Source organism: Thunnus maccoyii, chromosome 6, assembly GCF_910596095.1.
Source record: "Thunnus maccoyii chromosome 6, fThuMac1.1, whole genome shotgun sequence".
NCBI classification, from domain to species: Eukaryota; Metazoa; Chordata; class Actinopteri; order Scombriformes; family Scombridae; genus Thunnus; species Thunnus maccoyii.
In genome coordinates, this window is record NC_056538.1 from 6814460 (window position 1) to 6842042 (window position 27583).

Sequence of the window (27583 nt, forward strand, 5' to 3'; positions counted from 1 at the left end):
TTACACTAGTATTGGTATTCAAATATTTTCATACTTGACACCATTTTAATACCAGTGTCTCTTCTGTCAAACAATTAAATTATGTGAATACTCGAAAACATACATTACACTGTGGCAAGTCTTCATTATAAGCTCCTTAAATTCATACAATTCACTAATCTCACAACTTCATCAAAATCTGACATGTCTATGCAGCTTATAGCGTAACAAAATGAAAACTCTTGCTAAAGCTGATGACATTTATAATCTATCCACAACATCAATTGCATACCCTTTTATTCGCTAGCAAATAGCCCTGTACTGCAATGACAAATATAATGTCCATATATTGCAAATGTAATTTACCCAACTCACCCTTGTTATTGCGTTTTTCTAGTCAATACTCTCTTGATTCTGAGGATTTTGAAAGGGAAAAAAACAAGGCAGGCATGCTGAAGCACTTTTGAAAATGAGCTGTACAATTGATATCTTGTCAGTGTTTTATTATGTCCCTAATGATGATGACACATGACTTGTCTAGTGTTTGGGAATAGGCACTCAAGGTTTTTACATTTATCTAAACGTATTGACTATCTGCTCTGTCCCTGCAGCACTGTTGACAAAGTGGATAACTGATAGTAGCAGATGGGCCACAGAGAATGAGTTGTGTGGAACTCATGTGCCACCTAGTGGTAGAGTATTGTAAGAGATACCCATTGAGAATTGTTCACTTCAGCGTTCAGTCATTTATACATAAATATACCATGTACTTATATACTTTATATGGACTTGTGGGATTCTTTAGGTCACATTTTTCATACCAAAATATAAGCAGGAAACAATTTATCAACAAACCAATCACAACTGTTATAAAATACTACTGCGACAAAGACAATGACAACATGAGAGTATTTATTTTACTCCATATGTGCTTTACAGTATAAAGGTCTGTTGAGAATGAACCACTTACAGATTCAGTATCCTTCAAGCAAAAAAAACAAAACAAAAAGTGGAATGTTATTGGTTATATCACCAATTGATATTGTCTCATATACTGTAGTGGAATGGTCTAACAACAGTGTCACATCCCTTAAAAAGAAAAATTAAAATCAATATTAAAAATGAAACAAAAATGATATCACTTGTCACTGTCAAAGTACCGCAGTAAATTTTTAGAAACTGAAGGGAGAAAAACAGATAAATAAGCCTAACAGAGCTACAGCAATGAATAAACATTCATACTGAAAGAAATGCTAAGTGACAAATGAGTTAAACTTATTGAGTAATGGCCCAAACTAGCCCAATGTGTATTTTTCATTGAAAAGATTATTATATACAAAATATTTCCCAAGAATGATTAATCCAGCACAGTATTTCCAGCTTCAATATTCCCTTTTCTAGCAGGCATTTGGGAATAGTGGAGTTTTAATATTCCATGGTATTATGGAATGTAGGAATAAAGTGGCTAAGTGCCATACAGCTTCCCTTGAATTATTTATACCATACAAATATGTTTGAGAAAATATACAATATTCAAAACAGAATTTTGAAGAAGCTCTCAGGTTAGAAGCTGAGGTTAGGTCTAAGTGTTGATACCATATAATTTAAACATTGAGCCCATGAAAACTTCTGACCAAGATATGATATACAGTAGGTGTTTGCCACTCAAGTTTGTGCTCAGCAATGTTAAAAACTACATGTAAAAAAAGATGTGGCGTTTTAAGACACTATGAGCAGCATAAAAGTGCAACATCTTTAAAAGTGGAAAACAACTTAAAAAAACAAAAAAAACAAGGAAAATATAACCATCTGTCAACTCTTAATGCTGCGCCCTTACTCAAACACCCTCCCCTCCATCTGTCAACCAGGGCGTCTGTAGCAGGCCTCCTGGTAGGAAGTAGCGTTGACAACACTGAACATGTCTCTCCTGACAAAAGACAAGAAGTTCTTCAGAGGACACAGTGGCTGGCTGGCGTGGCGGTCATAGGAGCGACAGAAGGTGGTGTGAAATGTCACATCCTCGCCGTTGTACAGTACCCTGATGAACAGTTCCCCATCTTTCGCCTTTGACTTCTCAGCTTTGCCAGCTCTCTTCTTTGACTGTCCTTGAGTCATTGGGGGACTCTTCCACAGTTCAAAGACCACTCTTGCTGCAAATCGTGGGAACCTGGCCTCCTCTAGTCCCAGGGCGCTCAACAAGGGGGCCATGGTGACGTCATGAGCTGAGGAGAGGGTGAACACCTCTTCACCTCCTGCTCTTGGTTGCCGGCCAGCCTCATTGCCCTTGGCGACTCGCTCCATCTTGGTGGCTGTTCGGTTGAGGTAAGGGTACATAGCCAGAATGGCGTATTTATGGTACAGTCCTGCTCTTCTCCGATCCATCTCGTCATCTAGCTGCTGCCGACGAATCACAGCAAACTGTGCCATTGTTAGACACCCACCGCTACCAGTATCTGCCATGGGAACGCATGGGAAAGAAAGGCCGTGGCACAGGTGGCACAGCAGAGAGTCAATGGGGTTTGCAGCTCGGAGCTGGCGGGTGGGCAGACCCAAAGTGCGCGCCATATCGGCGTAAGTCCTTTCCAGTTCCATATCGGCCACTCTGAGCCGATACTGCCTCCTCTGCTCCTCCTCCAGGTATCTGTTCCTGGCGGGGCAGTCGCAGGCCGAGCCACAGAACAACGTGCTCCACTGGTGATGCACGGTCAGCTTTGTCCAATCAAAGTCAGTGTGGAAACCGTAGAGGAAGGCTAGTCCGCTCTGAAGAGTGCGGCTCTTACCTGTGGTCTCCACCCACAACTGGCGGGGCGACCAATTGGAGGGGAGGAGATTGTGGCGCTTGTAGGCTTGCTGGAGTAGCTGCCCGTTGCGCAGGTGCTGCACCACACCTGGAAAAAGGTTGAAGTCGAGATTTGCATGAGTTTGCATGACTATCAGAAGAATGTCAGGAATGACACTGGGCTCTAATGCTTGACATAAGACATTGTTATGAAAGCTGTGAAAGTTGAGTTTTGGTTGGGTGAGAAGAAAAATGTCTGATCTCAGTAATGAAATGTTCCTTGCCTACCTGTCTGTGTGAGCTCTCCCATCTCACAGGCACTGTGGTTGGGCAGGCGGGGGACAGAGCTCAAAGGGGACTCCCAGTGGCCACGTCCTCCCTGACCCATGTGAGTGATAAAGGAGTTCAGCAGGGAGTGGGAAGGCTTCCTATGGTTAGTGGGGAGTTAGAAAGAACATACAGCCTCATTAGCATTCTAAACCAGCAGAAAGAAGCTGCAAGATTCATTTCTGCTGTTAAAGCTGTAACTTTTCTGATGGTAACACTAACTAAAAGTTATACTGTATTTGAACAATAATCCACTTCAACCTATACAATTATGAAAACTAATGTGCTACACAGAGGCAAACATTTGTTTTTACAACTTTTTCTAATGTGTTAAGGCCCAGAAGATACCATCACACAGCTCCACATACACTAAAGAGCAGGATTACAGTTTGCTTCAGTGAAGCAGTTACAGCAGCTGTTTTATTGTCTGTAGGCACATGAAGCCCATGTGTCAAATCTCATGGCAACAAACAAATCATATTTTGAGGAACATGCTGATGGAATGAGAACCAAATACATTTTATGAAGTTTTATTGCTTTCTAACACTGTTGTGATCAAGACACTTCACTTGAGCTGAAACAGAATCACACAATTAAGCTGTGTATTTCCATGCATCACCCACAAACCTCTTGTCATATTAAGAAACTGGTTTCTGGTTTTTATCTAATCAAGTTAAAATGTGCTGATTCAGGCTTCTCAAATGTGAAGATGTGCAGCTTTTGTCTGTTTTATATCATTGTAAACTTGATATCTTTTGACGTCCCACAGCTTTGCACTGTTGGGATGACAAACAGATTTAAGACATCACCTCGGACTTTTCATGATTTTCTATCATTTAAAACACAAAACAATTCATTGATTTTTCAAAAAGTAATGAAAACAATTATTTGTAGCCCTATGACAAATACAGTGATTATACAATAGTACTGAACATCAAATTGACAATTGTTGGTCATTTTAATAGTTAAAATATGTAACACAAGGAAGATCAATGACATATTTATTTTTAGTATACAGAAAACTTGTAAACTACAAAAAACTGTGAAAACCCCAAGGTGATGTTATCAAATGTTTTGTCCAACCAACACTCAAAAACCCAGAGATATTAAAGAGATACTTATTTCCACATAAGGAAAAAAGCAGCAAAATAGTCACAATTGAAAAATTGAAACTAGGGAATATTTGGCTTTTTGCTTGAAAAATTAATTCAATTATTAATCAACACTGGGTGATTATTTTTCTGTCCTTTGACTTACGGACTTATCAACTAAATGTTTCACTTTCAACAGGATCTTTATATATTCACTATTTGACAGCATGTGAAACTTACTCCCAGCATCCACCACCAGATGTCTCTCTAACACAACACTGCGGGGCTACAGCACTGTTCAATATGTGTGGGTGGGTATGTGGGAGATGTGGATATAAAAAGATGAAAGACTTTGTTGCCATGGGACTCACACTCATATATACACATGCAAGCACAAACACACACTCACACTCTGGCACACACAGGGATGAGGGCAGCAAGAGGAGCAGTGGGTGATCTGATAGATTAGAGATGATTGAAGATTACAGTTTAATATAACAAATCTGTGGGAGCTGCAGCTCAGCTCACTCAGATTAAAGAAGCCAGTCTGGAGGGGGCATCCGTGGACGTGCAGACACACGGTTTCCATAGTGATCATGGGGCTGGATCATGAACATACCATAAAAAACTCATGATTTGTGTGACTGACCAGTACACATAATCTGGCATCTAAAGCCAACAACTACATTATAAACAATCACACAGCTGCAGCTTTTGCAACAGAATCTCCATTTTTTTTTTGGTCCAAATAAAAAGTAAAAGGACGTTAGCTTCAATGCACTTCTCTGATGTGCATGTGTTTGAAAAAACTAGTCTACATTTTCTGTTTTTGAAGGCTTTATTTCCTTTTGTTGTCACGTTGCATCAGCAGCTGTTGTCACCATCTATCCACCCGCCTCTCTCTGAATTATCACACTTTATTATTCACTTACATAATAATATATTCAACCACACAGCACATGGGACTGCAGAAACGAGTGAGATAGTATGCTCATTCGTACTCTATTCAGCTCTGCCCTCGGCAAATCAGTTGGCTGTGGGAAGTTTGGGACAATCTAGATTTAATTGGCTACAGTGGGGGACTGGATGTCAGTAGATGGACGACTAGTGTGGACAAAGAGCCAGCCAGGCTGTCTATTAGGCTGATTGTTTCTAACCAAAGATTACAGAGTCCAATTACATTAAGCAGGGATTATTATCACTGGATAGGGCAGGGGAAGAGATTAGCGAGGAAGGGATGGACAGATGAGGAAAGAGAGGCAGGATAAATGAGAGAGAGGAATAAATAAACAGAAGAGGAAATGAGTGTGTGCTTGACTAAAATGAAAGTAAATGGGATGACTGGAACAGAACGACAAGCGATGATGGAAAAACAAAAAAACCTTGACAAAGGCTGTACTGGTGGAGGAGGAAGAGGAAATAGGGTGGAGACGATATTCGCTGAAGAGAGCTCAGTTAACCGCAGACGGAGACAGTGGGTCGGCAAGCTGGTGCCAGCGCGCACACACACGTGCGCACCCACACAAACACACAGACATCCTTGTAATTACACCCTGGTCTAAATAAAAACAGAACTACCTGCATAATTACTAGGACATACGGAAATATAAAATAGGCTTTTAAAGTTCTCTCCCTGCATATCAAGCACATTCTAAACACAAATAATTCAAACACACTTACAATCATGCAGCCTCATAATGGTATCTTAGTAACATCAAGCCTTTTCTCTACACACAGAGTTTTTCTCTGCTTGTTTCTTCATCCTACTCGAAACTTGACTCTGCCCTAAAGATAAATATTGTACTAAATCCCAGACGCAAGATTGCTGTGTCGAAACAGGGAGAGAGATGTGGGAGGGAGAATTGTTTGGCACAAGGTGATGAAGATGAGAATGAAAGCTTGACATCAAAGTTCAGGAGTCATTACAAAAAGGAAGACATGAGCATCAACACCTCCTTCTAATGATGGTGAAATGTGCACTGTGGAATCATGATTTTTTTTTTTTCCCCCACACAAAGTAAGGCTTCCTGTTGTTTAATGAATAAAAGATGTGGAATTCTTATTCCTATGAAACAAGAGTAGGCGGCCACATGGTCATGTTTTCGGTGCAACCTCAGGTCACACCAGGTTCCACATTTCCCTGCTCGGTTCCTCCTTTCTGGTTGAAGAGGTGGTTCTCAGTGAATTTAGCATGTGTTGATACTTGTGTATTGTCTGCTCATCCAGAGCATTTCACATGCTAGACTCGATCCTGTTATTTAGCACTGTGCATGACAACAATACCAAGATGCTATTAACAATTAGCATCTTAGTATTCTGAACATCGTAAGAGGAACAGTGTAATCATACTGGGATCCTTCTGTTCCTGTAAAATATAATGATGCAGAATAAGCAGACATATCTGATATGTACAAAACACTACAAATGACATTGCTAAACAATGTAAAATGTTGAATGCAGAATATGAAATTTTAGCATGGGATTATAGTTTTATATTTCAATCCTTTTATATCATATGTGCATTATTTAAAAAGGTCCCTGGATGATGAAAATAAGTTTGCTCATGTCACCTCTGCTTTCTGTCTCCTCATTATGAATCACGATGTTGGATGGATTCTGACTGTGCATTTTGCCATTGCAGTGGGGTAAGAATTACAGTCTTGCTCTCTTGTAATGACATTATGCACGTCATTGTATCTTTGCAAGTTAGATTTGGCTTTTAATTCAATTGGTTTAATAATGAGGAACTAACCCTTCCTACCAAGATAAATCCAAACATACCATGACCAAAAATATTCATTCTGTTATTGCAAGTCTGACAGTCACCACAGTATCAGTTTCATATATTCTTGATCCAAGTTTTATTCTTTACTTAAAATTTTACTTTTGAGCCAGTAAAAAGTTTTTATCTTTCAGTTTCAATTCAGTTTCTGTCATTTTCTAAATGGAATCCAACCTCCATCATAAGAGGCTTGTGTGCTGGATGACCTACTTTCAGCTCAAGATCAAAGATCAAGGGTATCTAAAATATCTAATAATCAAATGTACATGGTCAGATCAAGTGCGTCATATCAATCTGAAATGCAACTGTGTGTCCACTGTGCCAAAGATTACAGCCAAGCCGCTCTGTCCAGATGTGCAAAGCTGATGTGGCAGCAGTGAAATCCATTAAGTAATTGGCTAAATCTGAACTCAGGTACACAACCCAGAAAAAGGGGATTGGTTACAGGGAATTTATTGACCATATGGTTAAAATAAAGCATCCAAGAGGATTCTGGGTGCACACGTCAATACCAAGTTAAATTTTCAGTCAAAAAATGTTGACGTGTTAAACCTGCAGTACGGAACTTGTGTCTCCCCCCTCTGGCAGTGAGAGTAAATACTGGATGTAACTCCAGTTCTATGAGTCCATGCATGAGCTGGTTGCCGTCGCCACTGTTGCGGCTGTAAAACAGTGGATAAATTGTTTTGAGCGTCACAATGAATTTGATCCTTTTGAAAAGTCGCACAATTTAATTATTTTATCCCTCAAGTTCGCAAGGGCTAAACTGGAGGTTGGCCAGCTCGGCCGGCGGAAGTCTCTGGTGCGCATGCTCTATGGGTGCCTTTCAGCTCCGGCAAAACAGTCATTGCTGGTTAACGTAAAACGCATCACTACCGGTGCGCCAGCACAGGAATGCCACCACAGACGCCAGATTTAAAAACTCTGTAAACTGCAAAATACAGAGATTTATCTGGCGGTGATAGGCTTAATCAGCATTGTGTGAGCTCGTTTGACAAGGGCTTGAATGTAACGGACGTTCGTTTACATGTAACAGCACTGCACTCAAGCTTTAAGTGTGTGTTGTTAAGTGCATACTATGATAGTACATCTGTATGTATGATCAGAGTTCACATAAATGGAAGTAAACAGTGCACAGAGAAACTGGGTGTGAAAGTGCTGATTTCAGACATCTTCTGAAGCTGAAGTACATCGGCTTTTAATAACATCTATCAGGGACTCTCATCTAGCCCCCTTGAAAGAGCAGCAGAGCCTGCCTGAGCACAGAGAAAGTGATAACAGTTACAGAAAGATACAGACAAGAAGAATAATGAATAAGAGATAATGATATTAATTTGTGTGTGTGTGTGTATTTTCCACCCACATTTCTGCCTTACCAGAGCTGCTCTGAGAGCATGGCCATGAGCATGTTGTCTGAGAGCATGCAAATATGTGTGTTTATGTGCGTGTATCCATCCGCACCAAAGCGCAGCAGAACAGATGTAGCAAACCAAACCCACCCGCCACAGCTGACACATGCAATAACACACAGAGTTAAAAGACAAAGAAATATATCTTCTTCACTGGAGCTGAATATTCAATGCCTATCCAGGTCCTGAGATTTCAAATGTAATACATATTAATTGATTAGCGTTCACAAATAACTCACAAAAAGGTATCTACAACCATTTTCTCTTGAACACACTGAGCTCATTTTCTGACAGTTATCAACCCAGCAGTCTTTGTAGAAGGATATCAAAGGCTGCTGCAGTAATTGGTGGGCTCTATCAGTGTCTTACTCTCTCACTGGGTGTGCACCCACCAACTTTCCATCAGGCATTAGACAGAGGTGGCCAGAACTCACAGCTGGGAGAGAGTCACTGCTCAAGAAGCCAGCTTCAATGCGCTTTTCTCTGACCTGGTTTAATTAAAACTGCGGGCATGAAGCCGTGCATGTGTAAGAATGCCTTTCAATGCATTAATGTACATATTTGTCTGTTGTTTTGTGTGTTTTTTTATTTTCATTTATATTGTCTAGGGTTATAACATCACTCATTTCTGTCTGTATTCTGTTATGTGTGCTGTATTTTGATTTGATTTGTAGGGTGCCTTTTATCATCTCACACCTTAAGGACCTCAGGGACTACAGAGGAAAAATCTCCTTCTAGAGTAACTGGCTCATTTGCATCATTTGGTGTCGTCCCTGTGAAATAAACCTTAAGTATGCAATTAAATTTTAGACTGAAAAATAGACCATAGAGTTGTATCAACTAAATGCTGAACAGAGCGTCACAGAAAAAGTGAACACTATAAGCTTCACAATGGTACATTCTATTCCAGGGTCATTGTATTGGATTACATTATACTGTAAGGTATAACTTACACTTGAATTGTTTCTTTATTTGCTTGTTTTTCTTAATGCCACATATGTTGCAATTTGCTTGTGTCTTATCTATTTGCAGCATTTTATTTATGTGACATATGTGTTGTTTAAGTGGTGGTGATGTTCTCTTCATTTGCTTGTGTTTTGTCCTCTTTGGCAGGCATTTTCCTGAGCTCTCTCAGGCACTGCACCATTGCAAGTGTTCCTCTTTGCCAGATCTTGTAAAGAATTTGTATTTTTATGATTTTTTTTCACTCTGCTACACTTCAGTCACTTTGATAATGTCCACAACATTCTCAAAAACAACACGTCTAGGGGTGTACACGGCAAAGTAATCAGTCACTAAAGATCCCTTTCAACATGTTCAGCCTCTTCGGAACAGCTGAGGGAAAACAAGAACAAATGGAGAGAACATTTCTCTGACTGCTACATGTATGAAACGTGTGTGTACCTGTTAACAGACAGAGTGCAGTCGATGGCAGGCCGCTTGGTCTTGGGGATGGAGTACAGTGGATAGCGGTCTCCATGGCGAATCATCACCTGCACAGACAGCAGTTTGTAGTCGGCAGGACTGTGACCTGCAAGAGAAGACTCAATCAATCTATATGATGACCACCATCACCACCATCATTATCCGTCTATAAATGCATGTATCCCACATTATTAACATGATTCACTTTGCTCAGTGTAGCGAATGAATGTTAAGAGATTTTCAAGTCATCTAAGGTCAAATAAAAAACAGCGCTATTGGTCAGAAATGGTTATAATAATGACAACATCTCTCTGTCTCCCTCAGTGTGTCAATAAGTCATGAATCCTTTTTGGTCCCTCTGTTTCTCAGAAGCCTCTGGTGACTGGATTTTCATAGTGAGTGCAACCATGTGTGGGCTGCTGCACTACACTTGTGTGCTGGTGTTACACCAAAAGATTCAAATTTATGTTCTTCACAGTTCTTTTTCTGATCTTTAAGCATCATTTCATGTATGCAAATGCACTTTAAATGTAAGTGATTGATTTGATTTGATTTATTGAACAGGACAGTGTGCAGTATTAAGCATAAATGATGCACAGCACCGGAGTTAGCTTGAAGCTAATTTGCATCCGTAGTCCATTATAATCAAAACATACAACAACAAACAGTACAAAGCAAAAAAAACAAAAACAAACAAACAAACACAAACAACACACCATACAAAATATAAAGCTACACGCAACAGCACATCACATACACCCACAATGTTAATTAAAAATGAATAATGTAAACTAGACTCAGTGGTCACACAGCTGATTCGTCTTTAGTTGATTTTTTAATATGGCCTTAAATGCATTGATAGAACTACAGTTCTTCATATCATCAGGTAGGGCATTCCACTGAGTTGTGGCTTTCACACAGAAAGCTGACTGCCCAAATGCAGTGCGACAAAATGGTATGGTACAATCTTGTATAGAGGATATTCTGGAGGATCTAATAGAACTTACAGAGCGAGTGTACACAATGATGGGGGCCAAAATGTGTCCACACAATCATTTTTTGCAAAAACGTATTTATAAGTTGATCTGAAGCTTATACGAGGCTGTGTTAGTCATATCAAGTGGATATCTGCCACATTTACAGTCTTTTAAGCATCAAATTCCCTCTTTGTGTTTCCTCAGACAGTGTTTCCTGTTGAACTACGGTGGAAGTATAGTAACAAAAAGAGGGGCTTTGGCATTAAAAAGACTGAAATATATCTACTAGATTTGACTCATTTGGACAGCTGATGCTTCATATTAGCTTCAGGTAAACTTTTAAATACATTTTTGCACAGAAGGAGGCTTGTGGATTTTGTCCCTTACATTCACTTACATTGTAAGTGCATTGTCTAATTGTCAGTATGAACAGGAGGAGTGATTATGGCAAGAAAAACATGTTTCAATGTTCATTTGGGCACCTGACTATTGTTTTAAGATAAACTTTGATTTTGAAGTTGTGAACGCGTCTTTTAACAATGTAATAGTCCTACTGTAGTTCTGCTGGATTCCATCAAATCTACATCACAACTATCGACTTGCAGAGAAGGTGCTCAACTCAATACATCAACCAAATACAGGGGAATTTATGCACATCAGTTCTTATAAAATGAAATGTTTATTTAGAAAATCATGCCACCTTAGCAGCAGCACTCAAGAAACATCAAGCGTTCATTGTCTGTGATTGCAAAGAATGGACTCTGGGCTGTGAGTGTGTGTTTAACATTAAATTAAGAAGACAGGAGAGACCAGGACAAACGAGCATGTCACAGGGAAACTAAACCCACCTGAAAAAAACAATGGTTCGTGATTGATTTTCAATAACTTCTAATCAAAATCTAAAAGAAGGCATAGGTTTAATTGGTGGTGGCTGGTACAACTTGTCTCAGGCGGTGAAGGACATTTGAATGGTCGCCTGGGTCTCCACAGTACTGTGCTTTAGAGAGAAAGCACTGCAGTATTATGGATGATGCAATCTGCAAACACATCCCCCAAGTCCTGAAATGAATACTATATTAAGTATTTACATACTGTCCATCACTCTAGCAGCAGGAGAACTGGTCTATTTGTTTTTTTAATTTACATTTTATGATTACAAAAGACCACATACAGAAAACACAAATACACAACATAAGGACAGTATGCCAGAGATTATAGACAAAAAGATATAAATATGATATACTTGCTTAGGAGAGATCATTGCATCACCAATCCCTCTTGACAGGACTTTTCCATTCTACATACAAGGTTCAGGTTTCTATTTATTTTACTGGCTTTATATCTTGTACAGTCAAAACACTTCTTAAACTAAATGTCTCTTTTTTAAATTATTTATTTATGTCTCTTTTATAAGTGTCCATGGTCCATTACCTCTATAAAGCCCCTGCAGGGCTGAGGCTGCACTTCTATCATTATCATTACCTTTAGCCAGTAATTCAAACACTGAAATTTGTTTGATTTCCTTACTTCCCAATTCATAAGAATGACCCTTTTCACAGAAAGGAATACTAATGTTATCAGGTGTTGTGTCACTGCAGATTTCAATCCATCCACTTTAACTCCTATCAAACACACTTCTGGATATAGTAATACATCCACATTTAATATTAAACACAACATATTTTGGACTCCTACCCAAAATTGTCTTATTTCTGGGCAATTCCATGACATATGTATTAAAGTTCCCCTATCTCCACAGCCATGCCAACATAGGTCTCACATATTCGGATTCATTTTATTCAGCTTATGTATATATAAAATCTTCATCTGTATAAGTTTATATCCAAAACATTTTGATGAGTAATTTGCATATTGCATTATAGTGTCCCATTGTTCTAGTGGTAGGTATTTTCCCTGATCACGTTGCCATTGTAATTTAATTTTATCCATGGCACTACAGGAGGAGAGAAATATAAGTCTCTTAAGTTTAGATACTGTGCCTGTATTTGTTACTAACATTATGACTTTTCCACTTTAATATTATTAATAATGATAATAATAATAATACAGGCAGCAAAGTAATAATAACAATAAGAGACTAATAAGAGTCTTCCCTCCAGCAGTGAATGGGTTCTCCCATAATGGCCATGAAGGCAACACCAATCCATTGATTGCACATTTCTTTTGGATTATCTTTGCAATTTCACATGAAAAACTAATAACTGGGCTTCTTAATGTTTGTATTGACCTTTGTACAATACCACAAAGAAGAAAGGGATATTTGATCTTACTCTCATCAACAATTTTCTGTTCCAGCCATATCCAGCATCTGACCTCACACTGTTCCTGATAGGTCCAGAGCATGGGTTATTTGCCATTAAGGGCCAAATAATATGTATATATTTCCAGTATCCCTAACCCCTCTTTATTTCTATGCTCTGTAAGCTTATTGAAACAGATTCTTGTTTTTTTTATTCCCCCGAAGAAACACTGTAAAAAGCTTTTTAATTTCTTTAAACCAACATTCAGGAAATGTAAGTGGAATCAAAGATATCATAAAAAACAGTCTGGGGAAAACATTCATTTTATTTATTACTCTGCTCTGCCCCACAAATATAGCGGATGTGTTACCCATCTGGTAAGATCTTCTTAGGACCATTTATCTCAAATGTCTTGTCAATGGGGAAAGTTATATTAATACCAAGATTTCACTCTCTCTGTCTTCCAAACTATGTGGGTTGTAGCAAGATGTGCTGGAAAAGTCATGCAGGGGAGTCATTTCACTCTTGTTCTAATTTACTTTATATCCCGAAAGGTTGCCAAACTCATTTATGAGCTTAAATAAGTGTGGCACTGAGATTGCTCGATTTGAAAGAGTTAATAACATATCATCTGCATATGTATTTATTTAAAAAAAAAAATCCATTTTAATTAAAACTGCTTATTTGTTGGTTAGCTCTAATAACACATGGCAGGATGAGACTGGACATCCTTGCCTTGCTGATCAAGTTAGCTGAAAGGACGAAGACACAATTCCATTTGTTTTAACACAGGCAAGTGGTTTGTAATAAAGCACCCTAATCCATTGCATACATATAGGTCCAAAGCCATATCTTCCTAAAGTATGAAATAAATATGGCCATTCAATCCTGTCCAATGCTTTTTCAGCATCCAGTGATAGCATGACCACTGAATGGTGAGGTGAAGCAGCTCTGTGCATTATGTGAAAGAGCCTTCTCATGTTACTTGAGGAATCATAGACTTTTACAAATCCCACTTGGTAAAAATGGACCAAGGAGGGGACCACTCTTTTAAGACACATTGCAAGTATTTTAGCAAAAAAACTTGAAGTCATTGCTAAGCAGACTGCATATGATCTTTGCCAGGCTTTGGTATTTTTGAATTTACGGGTCTTCGCATGCTGACAGGCGTTGATTGAGACATTATAATATCATTATATAACATTGTAAGAAAAGGAGTCAATACATCCTGAAAACATCTGTAGAACTCAATACTAAATCCGTCTTCTCCAGGTGTCTTACTGTTAGACATTTTATAGCCGATTTTACCTCTGTATCTGTAATACATTCCTCTAGTTCATTTTTGTCTGCATCTTTAACCGAGGTTACACATATACTAGTAAAAAAAATTGCTTTAAATTAAAATGACTCTGATTCATATAACTTTCTTTAGTAAGTTTTGAACTAGTTTTATACGTTTGATCTTGTGTAAGCGTGCCGTCAGTTGGCAAAGGCTGTTTGGACCGGTCAACACTTGGCTGAGCTGCTACATTGAAATCTCCACCAATTAATGTTGGAATGTCCGAGAACCTTGATAATAGAACACTCAATTTTGTCAAAAAATTAGCTTGCTCAGTGATAGGAATATAGATATTGGAGAGCACCATTTTCTTATTACAAAGAAGCAAAACACTTGCACTCACAGATCTATAGACTTTTTATTTATTGTGGACAAAAACAAATGCATTTCAGCTAGTCCACAATAAAAGTATTAAAGTATATAATAATAATCCTGCAACCGGGGCCATCGCAACCACCAAGACTGTACATTGTCCGCATGCTGAAGTGGAGAGACCGACAACACATCCTCAAAGCACCAAGGTCAAAGACAGGATTAAAGTGGCACCGAAAACTTTTCTACATATTCTTGGATCTTCCAGTGGAGATACAACAGCAACGTGCCGCTTATTCAGATCTGAAAAAGATGCCCCGGGATGCAAATATATGCTTTGGCCTGCTTTACCCATCCAGACTACTGGTGACACTGGGTGGGGAAAAACTCCTGAAGAGGTGCATCAAGACCTGCTAAAACGTGTCTCAACCGCTTTTGGTTAATAACAATATGGACTACAGGTCAGTGAATTGATTTGATCTACAATGGGAACCTAAAGTCTATAATTTGCTGTTAATCTTTTCTTTCTTTTCCTCATTATCAACGCTGGACAAATATGAACAATTTCTGCTGTTTCTTATTCCAGGGAGAATAATGGATAAATATTGAAATTAAAATTGATGCAACATCTGGCGATGCTAGAGTGACGAGTCACTCTTGGATCATGGACAGAGGACCCAGAATGAGTCCCTATATTATGTGTTGTCTGTGTTGTGTTTATGCTGTGTTATGGTAACGTCAGAGGAACAGTGTAAACTGATTGAAATGAGTTTGGGAGTCACTCGTAAAATGAATTATGTGAAATGTGGGATTGATTATTATTAAGATGATATCATGGAATGTCAATGGATTATCAAACAAAGTTAAACATTATAAAATACTTTCACATTTGAAATACCTGGTATGTGACATAGTTATGATACAAGAATCTCACTTGAATGAAGATGAATCTGTAAAATTAAAAGAGAGGTGGGTGGAGCAAGTTTTTTTTTCTGCCTCCAGTAATAGAGCCTCTAGAGGTGTCAGTATCTTGATTGCTAAAACTACCTCATTCAAACCCCTGAAGTCATTCCTGACAAGGAAGGTAGATACATCATAATATCAGGACTACTTTGTAATAAGTGAACAGTAGTTGCACGCACAGCTCCAAATCTTGAATAAAGTATCGGGTGCACTATTGTGGCAAGGATCAAAACAAGCAAAACACCAGCACTCACAGATCTATAGTCTTAAGAACAACATGGACTATAGGATTCTATGCTGCCGCTCCACCTCTGGTACCTGGTCTGACTCATCTAGATCTAATGTGTATGGGAGGACTGTTGCCATTTCTTTAAGAGGCTCGGAAGACTCCAACAGGCCCTCCTTTAAACCCACAAACACCAGCTTATTCCTTCTGCCCGGGGATTCCAGGACTTTAGTTTTTAACTGTTGCACTATTTTGGAGAGATCTCGGGTCGTTTTAGTGAGAGTATCTTGGAGGTCCTCTAAATGGCCAATTCACCAATTCACTCGGAAGTCTTTTTCAGACTCTTCATATTTTCGCTCAAGGCATCAAGCTTTTGTTCAAATGATTCTTTAACACCAGTAAACTGCTTTAGAAGTTCTTGTGCGCAGACTGGAAGATTTTCTCCAGCCACACTTCCTTCCATTTGGCATTGTTCGCTCTCTGTTCCGCTGTTTGTCTTTTCTTCCGACAAAACCATTTTCTCTCATTCATTCGTGCATTTATTGTCAACAATACATCTCAGATCTGTGTTATGTTTTTTACCAGGTAATTTCTAAAAGGCAAAATTAGGTCTGTGCTGTGAACGCCAAGAGCTTCAGCACACCATCTGGTCTAAATTTGTTTTTAATGCTCTGAAACTGTGACACTTTTTGAAAATAATAATTTAGTGATTCCATCAGCTATTGCGGGTCTCAAATCAGTTCAGAATAAGTCTTTCAGAAAAACAAGAAATAACCACTGGCTCGCACTCTTCGGTTAGACTGGTAAGATTTTGCATGTCAGTGTGCAGGTCTCACCCTCCCAAGCTTGTTCGGTGCGGTTGGGGGTGTTGCAGTAGCCGTAGGCCTCAGATATGGGGTTGGGCTGCTGGGTATGAGGCACCGGGAACACTCGCTTTCTGCTCTTCCCCTGAGCCACCCCGACACCTCCATCAGCGGCCTGGAAAGGTCGCTCCTCCACTATGGGAGTGGTGGGGATCAGGTTCACTGTAGGAAGAGAGAACGACAGAAGGAGAGAGATACAGCAAGTGAAAAAAAGATAAAGAGAGGATGCCAAGTGATGGAATAAAGAGGGGGAAAAGAGAGACAAGAGACTGCTAAATGTATAGATTCAAGAAACTTTTACAGGCAGCAATTCATAACTGGAAACAAGAAAAGACCAACTGACAGAGCAGTGACAGCAAAACCAAATTGGAGAAAACCAATTCTTTCTCAGTTCATCTCCATGTCAACAGCTCTGTACCCCAAAACCCCTCACTGCTACCAGCATGTTGCCTGGACACCAGTGACCTGTGACCCCTGGGAGAAAGGGTCCAATAGGAGCAGAGGTATTGTGGGAACTGGAAGGCCCATTCACAAAGCTCCAATTCTGGAGAAAAAGAAGTTGAACCCACATGCCCCTTTGGCAAGACAGATACCCAAATCCTACTTATGTCACACACACGCATTAGAAATCCAAGCTGGCAAGTCAACTGTGCAAATATTACATGCTGCTGCAGAGACAGAGAGAGAGAGGCCCCTGCCTGCTTGGTCATGACACACAAAGAACTAATGGTTTCTCATTTCTAGACAACCTCAAAACTTAAGTCATCTACTCTGAGTGTGACTGTATACGTGGTGTGCATACTGTCTTTCTCGAGCATTCACACAGTCACAAACACAGTTTTCCACTTCCTCTTCGCTCCAGCCCGATTCACAAAGTCCACAGTGTGGCAGACCAGATATTTTGTGCAAATATGCACTTCAGTTTGCTCCCGGGATCTTGTTTTCATTTGATTAACTGTCACATGTATTATGTTAAGAGAGTTTGAGAACACTGCGTCAGAATTATTTTCATTTTCAAACGTATTACTCCTGAGAGGGAGAAGTGCAAAATTAAAAGGGTTTAGAGGAACATCAAAAACAGTTTGTAATCGATCTACTGACTTCAGCCTTGTGTTTGACCTGCAGTGAGTTTTTTTTGCCACACATCAGCACCTGATTGTGACAGTTTTTATCTCTGTTTCCTAACTTGTTAAAACTTTTCTTCCCCCCCTAACATTGCAACATGCAACGTGATCGATCAATTAATCACATTTTTCTTCTGACATGAGCACAGGCTCTCTTAATTTTAGGTGAGGTGGGGCACCTTTTCTATAAATTGCTGTGGGAAGCTGCTAAGTGCTGAAAAAGAATGTGGAAAAATCCATTAGTCCGTCGGCAAAATGTACTGAGAAAAATTCAATAATAATTGTGTAAGCCTTTTATGAAAACAAAAATGCCAAACATTCACTGACTTTAGCTTCTCACATGTGTGGATTTGTTGTAAATTGATGTCATCTTGGCAACAGGAAACTGTGACGGTCATTTTTTCCTATTACCTGACATCATTGTTAGTTGAAGCTCTATAACAGGGACTGTATCTGAACCAACCTGGAGCACCAGACAATGCAGATGCTGTTGCATGACATTTTTTCATGTTATATAACTAGAAAAACAACTACAAAGAGTGTTTCTGAGACATTTTCGGTGTAAACTGAAACCCGGCTGTCTGACTCAGTCAGGCAGCCGACATCTAAAAGGAGGATCCAGACGCTCATTTCTACAGCTAAATCTCACTTTTTCCCTTCGACAGTGAGACCTTCTATTATTGCATTTCATCTGAGCAGCTGACACACTGAAACTCTTCAGGCACAAGCTGTTGAAACGATTTGGAAATGGAAGTAAACTGACATTTTATGCTAATTCTCAATCATGACTATTCATTTAATATCTAAGAACAGTTCAAGAGATTGAGGGAAGCAAACTTCATATTTAACAAAACTTCATCATGTTTGCCTTGTGAAATCAGAAATTACATTCCATGCAAGACCAACAAAAACAAAAGTCCAACCACATTCTTTTAGTTGGCGCTCCACATACAGTGGCACAGCAAAATATCTTTCAAGTGAAGTCAAGTGGTAAAATCCAGATGAGGATCGTCTCTATTTCTGGATGCTAAGTAATTAGGTCTTTATTAAAGAGACCTGAATTTTTATATGAAGATTTCTCGACAAACTCACCAGTGATGAGGAGGAAGAGAAGGTGTGCAGCGACAGCGGAGACCATTTTGACGACTGCACGGTAGCTTGAGGTCCAGCCGCACATACTGGAGCCCATTCATTACCACAACCTGTACCCCTCTACGCTCTGTGCCCCATACACTGCCACCCCCACCTACCCATCCACACACACACACATTCACACACACACGCACACACACACGCCTGCCTGAACTAACCAAACTTTCGGAGGCCAGCTCAGTCACAGGCACCTACACAATGGGGCTTTTGTAACTGGCTGCCCAACATTACCGAGCGCATACACAGCAATGGTACATAGAGCATACTGTAACACACACACACGATTTCATGAATTCATACACCCACGCTGAATGTGGCTTGAGTAACCAGACTTAAAATGTGTTTCCAACTTCCAATCCACCGACAGTAGATCTCTCAAACGCAGCAGGAGGCTGTCAGTCTGCCTCCAACAAAAGGTGAGAAGTGAGTTTGACACTCATTAAATGGTCTAACACTCCACATCTATATACACACACACACACACACACACACATGCACCATCCATACTCACAAATACAGAGCTAAACACAGCACACCCTATTAAAATCTCCCACCTCTGTGTCAACCCATCATTATACACATACACAGCTCGACTCAACAACATTACCTTACCCGAAGGCATAAGCAAGGAGTGTGTTCAGACTCAAAAATGTACACAGCTATCGCACCGCAATGATCAGGGGGTGAACAGGTACTTACAGAATGTGGTTTGGCCTGAAATTACGAAAATGTGTCCAAGATTACCTGCCTCCAAAGTGTTCTGTACCAGTAGCACTGTGGTAAAAACTAAAAAGGTGCAACAAAGATTGACACAGACTACGTACTGTGTTGTGGGGTGGGGTGGGTGGGTGGGGGGCATGGCAGCCTGCGGTGTAGCAGATCTTCTTACATCCCACCTTTATGTCAGATGCACAGAAACGTAGCTACTAGGGGTGGAGGAAAAGATTCGGACAATTCTGCATCAGTTCACGAATGTCAAAAATCAATTTTCTATATGTTAGTTAATAATATGATGTTGATGGAACTCAACTGTGAGGACAGAGCAGCACCCGGTCAGTCTACAGCAAGCACACACTAGAGTTATCTTCTAATTCATCTTCACAGAAGACAGCGGTTGCAAGCATTTTTTTTTTATTTAATGACTAAATAAATACCTTTGAGAGACAAATGTGAAGTATATTGTAAACTTTGAACACCATCACTCAGAGACTGCTATCAGCAGTGACTGTAAACAAATGAGATGAGACCAGCTGACCAACACACACACACACACTGCAGCATTAAACAACTTAAACCAACTCTGAAGTGAAGAAAATATGTCAGTGCTCAGTGTGTTTCACCTCAGAAACCCTGCGCCCACTCAGCGTGTTGAACAGTGAAGTCTGTCCCTGGAGCTAACAGTGCAGCAGAGAGGCTGCTCTCCACTGCTGGAGACATGAAGTTAATAACAACACAGCGGAGTGCTCCACCTCCCCCTCACTTTGTTATTCTCACACAGGCAGGAGACTGTAAGATGCTTTCAAATTAATTAATGCATTAATTAATGCAGTTAACTTCGTAAAAAAAAATTAAAAGGCTGCAGTCCATTTATCTTAATTGCCAGTCATGTTTCATATTGTATTTCAGTGGATTAAGGTGCCATGAATGGTTTGGCACACAGTATACTGGAGCAAGAAACTGGACTATTCATTAAATCGAGAATCAGTTCTGGAATCGGACACCAAAGAATCGGAATCAAATCGTGAGATTCCCAAAGATTCACACCCCTAGTAGCTACACATATCTCTTGCTCACAGAGTACTAATCAAAAACAAAACTATTTACAACTACAGGGGGCAGAGCCATGTGGCTTTAGAAACAATCCACAGGGACACAAACCTTATCTGAGCACAGATTAACATCCTCCTCAGCACTTTTAATTAAGCACTAATGCTTGGAAATACAGCAAAAGCTAGGGATATCCAGATAAGCCCCTGATTGCCCCCAAAGCTGATCCGTGTCCCTTAATGTTGGGTATCTGCGTATACCAAGTGTGATCTGATATTTAATTTGAGTCTTCTTTTTTTTTTCAGGGCGGCACAGCGGCTCAGTTAACACCTCACAAAAAAAGCCTTAGACTTCCTGTGTGTTCTCACCGTATCTGTGTTCTCCAGATGTTTTAGTTTTCTCCCACAGTCTGATGAATGCTTGTTAAGTGAACTTCAAACTCTAAATTGCCTGTAGATCCAAGTGTGAGAGTGATTATGTTAGATTGTGCTGGCAACTTGTTCACAGTCTCTCACCCAGTGCATGCTGGGATAGACTCTAACAACCCACCTTTATAGAATAATAGAAAACTGATGGATGATGGGATTTTTTTCCCCTACATAATACATCTGCACAGTGTATGTTTAGCTGAATAGCTCAGCATTCAGAGAATATAGATTGCATCACAGTCTTCCTTTCCTACAATAACCCATACTATTTTGTGTAATACCACTAGGACTGGGAATTGAAAACTATTTCCACAAAGCCCCACTCCTAGCCCGAGTGTGTCACCAGCTGGCACTAGCACCTCCAGTAGAGCCAGAGAAGTCTAGCCGTGACACACCTTTCTCTTTGGCAATAAAGGAACAGATGACCAAAGAGAATACTGAGGAGTCAAATACCACAGCATCCACAAGAAAATGTTTTTATTGTATGTATTTGCTTTGCTACTGTTCAGTTAATAATATTTTGAATTTACTTATTTTAATGAAACAATAGAAGTCAAAGTAAACTCTCAAAAGAATAAAGATATTTGCTATCTGAATATTTGACCTTTCTTTTTACCATTTTGGAATTGACATTGGGTATCGATAAGAACCAGAATCAATAAGCAGTATCAGAATCTGTCAAATTCAAATGATACTCGATCCTAAATACCACAGAGGAAATGAGTCGGTGTTGAACAGCCTCCTTTCACAGTTTCACTCTGTTAAGTCTCTGCACTACTTTAAATGCTGTTTGTCATGCATTTGCAGCAAGCTGGCTGCCTCACAGTGAAATCCCATCTCATTAAAATCCATCAGTTTGTTGCAAGCTACTGAACAGACCCAAATGCAAACAGCACGTATTTCCATTCAGGGTACAAAGTCCCTATCTAGACGAATATGGTTATTTTACCCCCTCAAAGCATTTCCTGCCTCTGTGACATCACACCCCTGGAGTCAAGAAATGAGTAAGTGAGAGACACTGCAACAAAACATGACGCCACTTCTTTGTGGGTAATAGTGCACACAACACCCATAACATGTTCTTCTTTAGTAGAGGTTAAACGTTCAGTTATGTAATCGTAATTTTTAATGACTGATTAATCGTTTCAGTCATTTTTACGCAAAAATACCAAACATTGCCTGATTACAGCTTCTCAGATGTGAGGATTGGTCTTATGTGATAGTGAACTCCTTTGGGTTTAGGACTGTTATTCAGACAAAACAAGCAACTTGACCTTGTGCTTTAGGATATTGAAATTGGTATTTTTCACTATTTTGTTCATAAACTAAACAATATATTGAAAAAAACTATCTCTTAACCAGCTGCCTCACCACAGTCTATTTCTGTCATTAATTTCCTCATGTGTGTTGAATACCAGCTGTGCCACTGTGATTTAACACCATGGAATAGGGGTGTAATTCTGTGAGTCTGTCCACTGGTGCAGTGTTTTTATTAGAAGCAGATTTCGGTGGCACTCCCATCCCCTCTCTGAGAGCACACTGTCTCCGTCACTGCCAGCATAGAGGCGAAGGCTCTGGTTCACCAGTGAGTATGGACACTGGTACCAAGTTAAGAATGTGAGGAATGTGGAGAAAAGAATTGCTTGGAAGAGATTGGAGCTCTGCCCATTTAACACTTAAGGACACCAGTCGATGGATTATTGTTTTGGAAAGGTCACAATAATTACTCACCGCTTTCAGACTGTCTGAACAGAGTTTTATTTGAGGTGTGTATCATGATTCTCATCGTCTACGACCCTGAATAGATTCCAAAAATCGTTTTTGTATGAGTCATTTTATGGTTCATCTTCAGAGACCTTTGGTGCATTTTGAATATAACAACTCAATAAATAGTTTTGCGAGATGAAAGCAAAGTATTGTTAAACCTTCATTCAAAATCAGCCGACTAACCGACACACTGCAATGTTTTACTAAATTTTCCACCAACTCTGGTGGGTTCCATCTTTCTCATTTCAAAAGCCCCGCACTCTTACACAGTCCACCCTTACACTAGCATTATAGCAGACAGCAAAGACGGTATCCACCACTGCTGGAGACAGAATGCTAGTAAGTGCACAGCATAGTGCTATGCCTTCCTTTTTATCCCCCCCTCACTCCAGAACACATACACCAACTTCTGTTTTTCAAAAGATATTCATTGATTAATAATTAAAAGACTGTAACATGCTTCTAAATTGATTTTAAAAAAATCTGTGTACTCTCACTTTTCTCTGCTTTTTCCTGGTCAGACAGTGAGTTACCAGTTCATCTAACTGCCAGTTATGTTTCATATTGCAATTTAGTGGACTGGGGACACAATGGCACACAGAGAACTGGAGTAAACTAGCACCTGTTCTTTCTATTTATTAATTATAGGTAATATATTTATAGAATAACTTTAAAATTGATTGATTATGGATCGAAACCACGCACCAAAAATCTGAATCGACTGCTTGCTCTCTCTGTCATGCCTCATCTCATTTGTTTCATTATAATTCTTTTCAGCATTTGGCTTAAGCCTCTCTCAGTCCTCGCGGGGCATCTACCTTTCTATTGCTCCGCAATTGCTATCTGCGTTTCAGTCACTTTAATTCCCTCTCCTGCCGTTGTCCCCTCTGCTCTTTATTCTGGAGTGCCGCTGAGCTCTGTCGCCACTTTCCTCTGGGAGTCCCCCAAGTGTCAGTCAGTCTGGCGATTGTGCCCTTGGCAGCTGTGTGTGCAGCCATCCCGGTTTTAATTTGAGGTAGCCTGGAGCCAGAGGGAAGCATTTACTTCACCATCGATCATCATCTGTCACTCAGTCTCTCAGGGTAATGGTCAACAAACAATAATAGGCACGTGGGCTGGGATGGGCATCTCTTAAAAGCAGGCAGGATATACTGAGCGGGCACGGAGACAGGCGTGGATAGAGTACAGAGTGGCGCAGGTTATTTAAGAGAAGAACAGACTAGTGAGCGAAAGCAGAAAAGTGGAACAAAAACAGAAGCTCACCATCTATTAAACATGACGCGAAGTCCCATACGCTTTCATCCCATGCTTCTCCTGGATAATGGCTCAAATCCTTCTCTATGTTTGATGAATAAATTATGAAAGCAGCTTTTCTCAAACAGTACTACTGATCAAAAACAAAAGCGAGGGCAGTTTTGAAAGTGAACCTTCCCCCCAAGAACAATGTCCTTTAATTACGAAAGCACCTAATCACATAGTTTCCCGATGTAGAAAAATAAAAGATGGTGTCAAATCTCGAAGACAGGCTTGAATGCAAATACCTCCACACTTCCAGTGAAAGAGGGGTAGTTTCACTCATTATAGCCTCTCTTTCTGCCTCTGAGTGTTATTATAAAGGCAAAGATTACAGAGCAGGAGATGAGAGTGGGTCTGATAGCGAGGCATTAATAACAACTTACAGAACAACCTCCTTTTACACGCTCAAGCACACATTATTATCCAGCTGAGGAGGAGGGAGGGAGGGAGTGAGTGATGGCTGGGGAGGCGAGTGTGTACTTGGGGGTCTCAGAGTGTAAACACTACATGAGTAGGAGCCTACTTGCTCCTGACTTCTTTTTTTTTTTTTACACATCTGATCTTACACTGCATTTAAAGCAACAGAGGAGGAGACACGAAGAAGAAATAAAAGCGTTCAGTATCCCAAGCTTACACATTTGAGGGGACAGTATTTTTAAAAAGCTGATGAAGGACAGTTCAGGAAATTTTTGGCAAAGATGCAGTCCTAGATACCAGCTCCTCTGTCGCATTGCACTATAATCCTGGGAGTGCGTGCCAGCGTGATTTATGCGAGGCTAATCCTATATGCTTGTCCAGACACGAGCTTATGATCACCAAAAACATTTCTACTGCATTGAGTTTTCAGGAATCCAGCACAAAATAGCTTAATCTTCACATTTTACATCCACATACAAATTTCCATTTGTACTGCTTCATTATCTAGTGGTTTTTGCTTGGGTTTTTTTTTTTTTTTTTTTACACTCACGCCTGTGAGACTTGCATATCACATCCAGAGCAGAGGAGACTGTCTCCATTTACCGAGCGGTGGTTTCCTTGCATTCACTCTGGCTGGCAGGGACATACTGTCTAGACAATACCTACAGGAGATGCTAAACAATGACTTGAATAAGGAAAAGCCACCATATTGTGTACACCTAGGCATTCCAAAGCAGATGTGAGAGTGTCGTCACAGCTTCTCGGAGCGTTTCAGAGCATCCAGAGGCCCGCTGTTGGTGCTGGATATTTATAGGATGTCTATAGGGGATTCAGCTTTGTTTTGGTATGAATGGGGTCTCTTGAAGAGGAAAGCAGGGAGAGGATATTCATTTATGCAAAAAAAACAAACATGCAACTTTTCTAGTGAATACAACTGTTTTGTTTCCAGTGCAAATCTGAAAAAGAGAGACTGGATATGTAAAAGCATTCAGACTAGAGCACAAACAAATAAACAAACACTCTGCACTTACAGAACTGGAGGCTGAGACTGATGATGGCCAGCGCCGCCCCACCCACCACCACCAGGAGGAGGAAGCGGTTACGAGCCAGCATCTTGTCACGTGATAGGTCCCCGTCCGTCAGCCATCCAGACAACGGCCCATCCCTGTAGTCTGGAAAGAAAGAGTGAGTGAGCCAATAAAAGTGTATAGACTGTGGTAACAATTTTAAACTTGTTTTTCTACTCGAGATGCAGCCGTGGCTCTACAGTAACAGATGGAAAAAAACTACGAAAACAGAGACAGCAGCAAACCTGAGAGACAATATTTGTGCCAAAGTCTGAGGTGTTTATATGCACATAATAGGTTTTTAATACTTTATTACTTTTATGTTGCAAGGACTTGACTCAATACTTTTTGTTGATGTGTGGGAAAAAACATAAAGGCTACAATCTGTGGAGAATTTATCTACAGTACATCACTGCACTGATGTTATGAAGTCAGGTGATTTTGTATAAACAGTGGTGTAGCAAATGCAATGGGTCCACATTAATTATGGATCAATTTCCAAGTCTTCAAGAAACAGTAGAAGCAAACACTACACTGTTAATATAATCATACCCAAATGAAAATATACAATTATTAAGATCAAACTGCTAAACCTGATTCACATTCTTGCTCTAAGCTTTCCAGTGCCTAACACACATTCAGTGCTGTGGTAGTCTGTACCATTTTCCACCATAAGCCCAGAAGCCATACATGTTCATGAATAGTCTGTGCAAGGGCAGAGACTTGGAAACCTTTATGAAAGATGGGGGAGGAACAAACTAAAATTGCAGTAAATGTACCCCTACACAATAAACCCTACCATTAAGCGGTCTAAAAATACTTTCAGCTCGGAGTGTTCAAGCCTACGTCTAACCAAGGTACAGGCAGAAATGGACTAACAAGCAGAAATGGATCAACAAATATGCCCCTTAACCTGCCGATCAACCTGCCTGCGCACACTAACCTGTAGCTTCTGGATGCGTCACACCAAACTCCAGTCAAAATGCTGGCACTTTAATGCTGTGATACTTTTTTTGGTGAAGGTTTTCAGCCATCAAATATGACTTTTATCTTTCACATACAAATGTACCACTGGTTGGTTCGGCATACATATAACCCCCGAAAAAGACACTTATTGAAATGAAATATCATCTTACATTCACCTCTGTCCCAAAGCAGTGTGGTGATAGCGAACGGAACGAGTTATGGACGTTGGGATATTGTTTAAGGAGATGCTGCCATACATTTCCTATGAATGCCGAATTCAAGAGCGGATTCTGAAAAACTCAAAAGTCATATTTAACGCTGCATGCGTTTGTCAATAAGAAAAACGAGACTGAAGTGCTGGAAAGTGGACCATGTTTAACTGCACGAGGCTCAGTTAACGTTATCAGTTAACCAGCTAACGGTTAGCTAGCTGCTTACACTCATTAATCTTGCATGTCGGCTAAAACAACCCAAGTGACTGAAGAACACTACACACGAAGGCAGCGAATAGCTAATGACATGTATTTAGTTTTGACTTCTTCTAACTTTATTTATAGTTACTTGTTGCTTCTATGTGCTGGACTTGAGACAAGTTACCGTCGTGTTGATGTGTAAATTAGCTTTGTGTTGCTGTTCATCGAGCGAGCAACCGGGTCGATATTTAAATGCCACATCAACAACCACGGTAGAAAAAAACGACCAAACAAATAGAAAATGTAAATACGTGTGAATGCACAAAATGGTGCATCCAGCACCGTTTCTCACGTTGTTCTTACCTGCAGAAACTGAGCGTCTCACATCCACAGAGAACCGGTGAAACACTTGAATCCACCGCTTCGATGTCTCCGGTGCGATCGACCGCAGAC

General features: G+C 40.1%; 1 protein-coding gene and 1 long non-coding RNA gene across 2 annotated transcripts; both read right to left on the minus strand.

Moving 5' to 3' along the window:
- Positions 1–873: 873 nt before the first annotated feature.
- On the minus strand, positions 874–27583 carry pxylp1 (2-phosphoxylose phosphatase 1). The gene is made up of 6 exons (XM_042413387.1): positions 27494–27583; positions 25716–25856; positions 16707–16895; positions 9772–9898; positions 3047–3186; positions 874–2867 (listed from the first exon to the last, which is right to left on the minus strand). The coding sequence occupies exons 2-6, from the start codon at positions 25795–25797 to the stop codon at positions 1840–1842; spliced, it is 1566 nt and encodes a 521-aa protein (XP_042269321.1). The 5' UTR covers positions 25798–25856; positions 27494–27583; the 3' UTR covers positions 874–1839.
- On the minus strand, positions 5076–9765 carry LOC121898378. The gene is made up of 2 exons (XR_006096446.1): positions 7835–9765; positions 5076–7781 (listed from the first exon to the last, which is right to left on the minus strand). It is a non-coding gene; the product is annotated as an uncharacterized LOC121898378 (long non-coding RNA).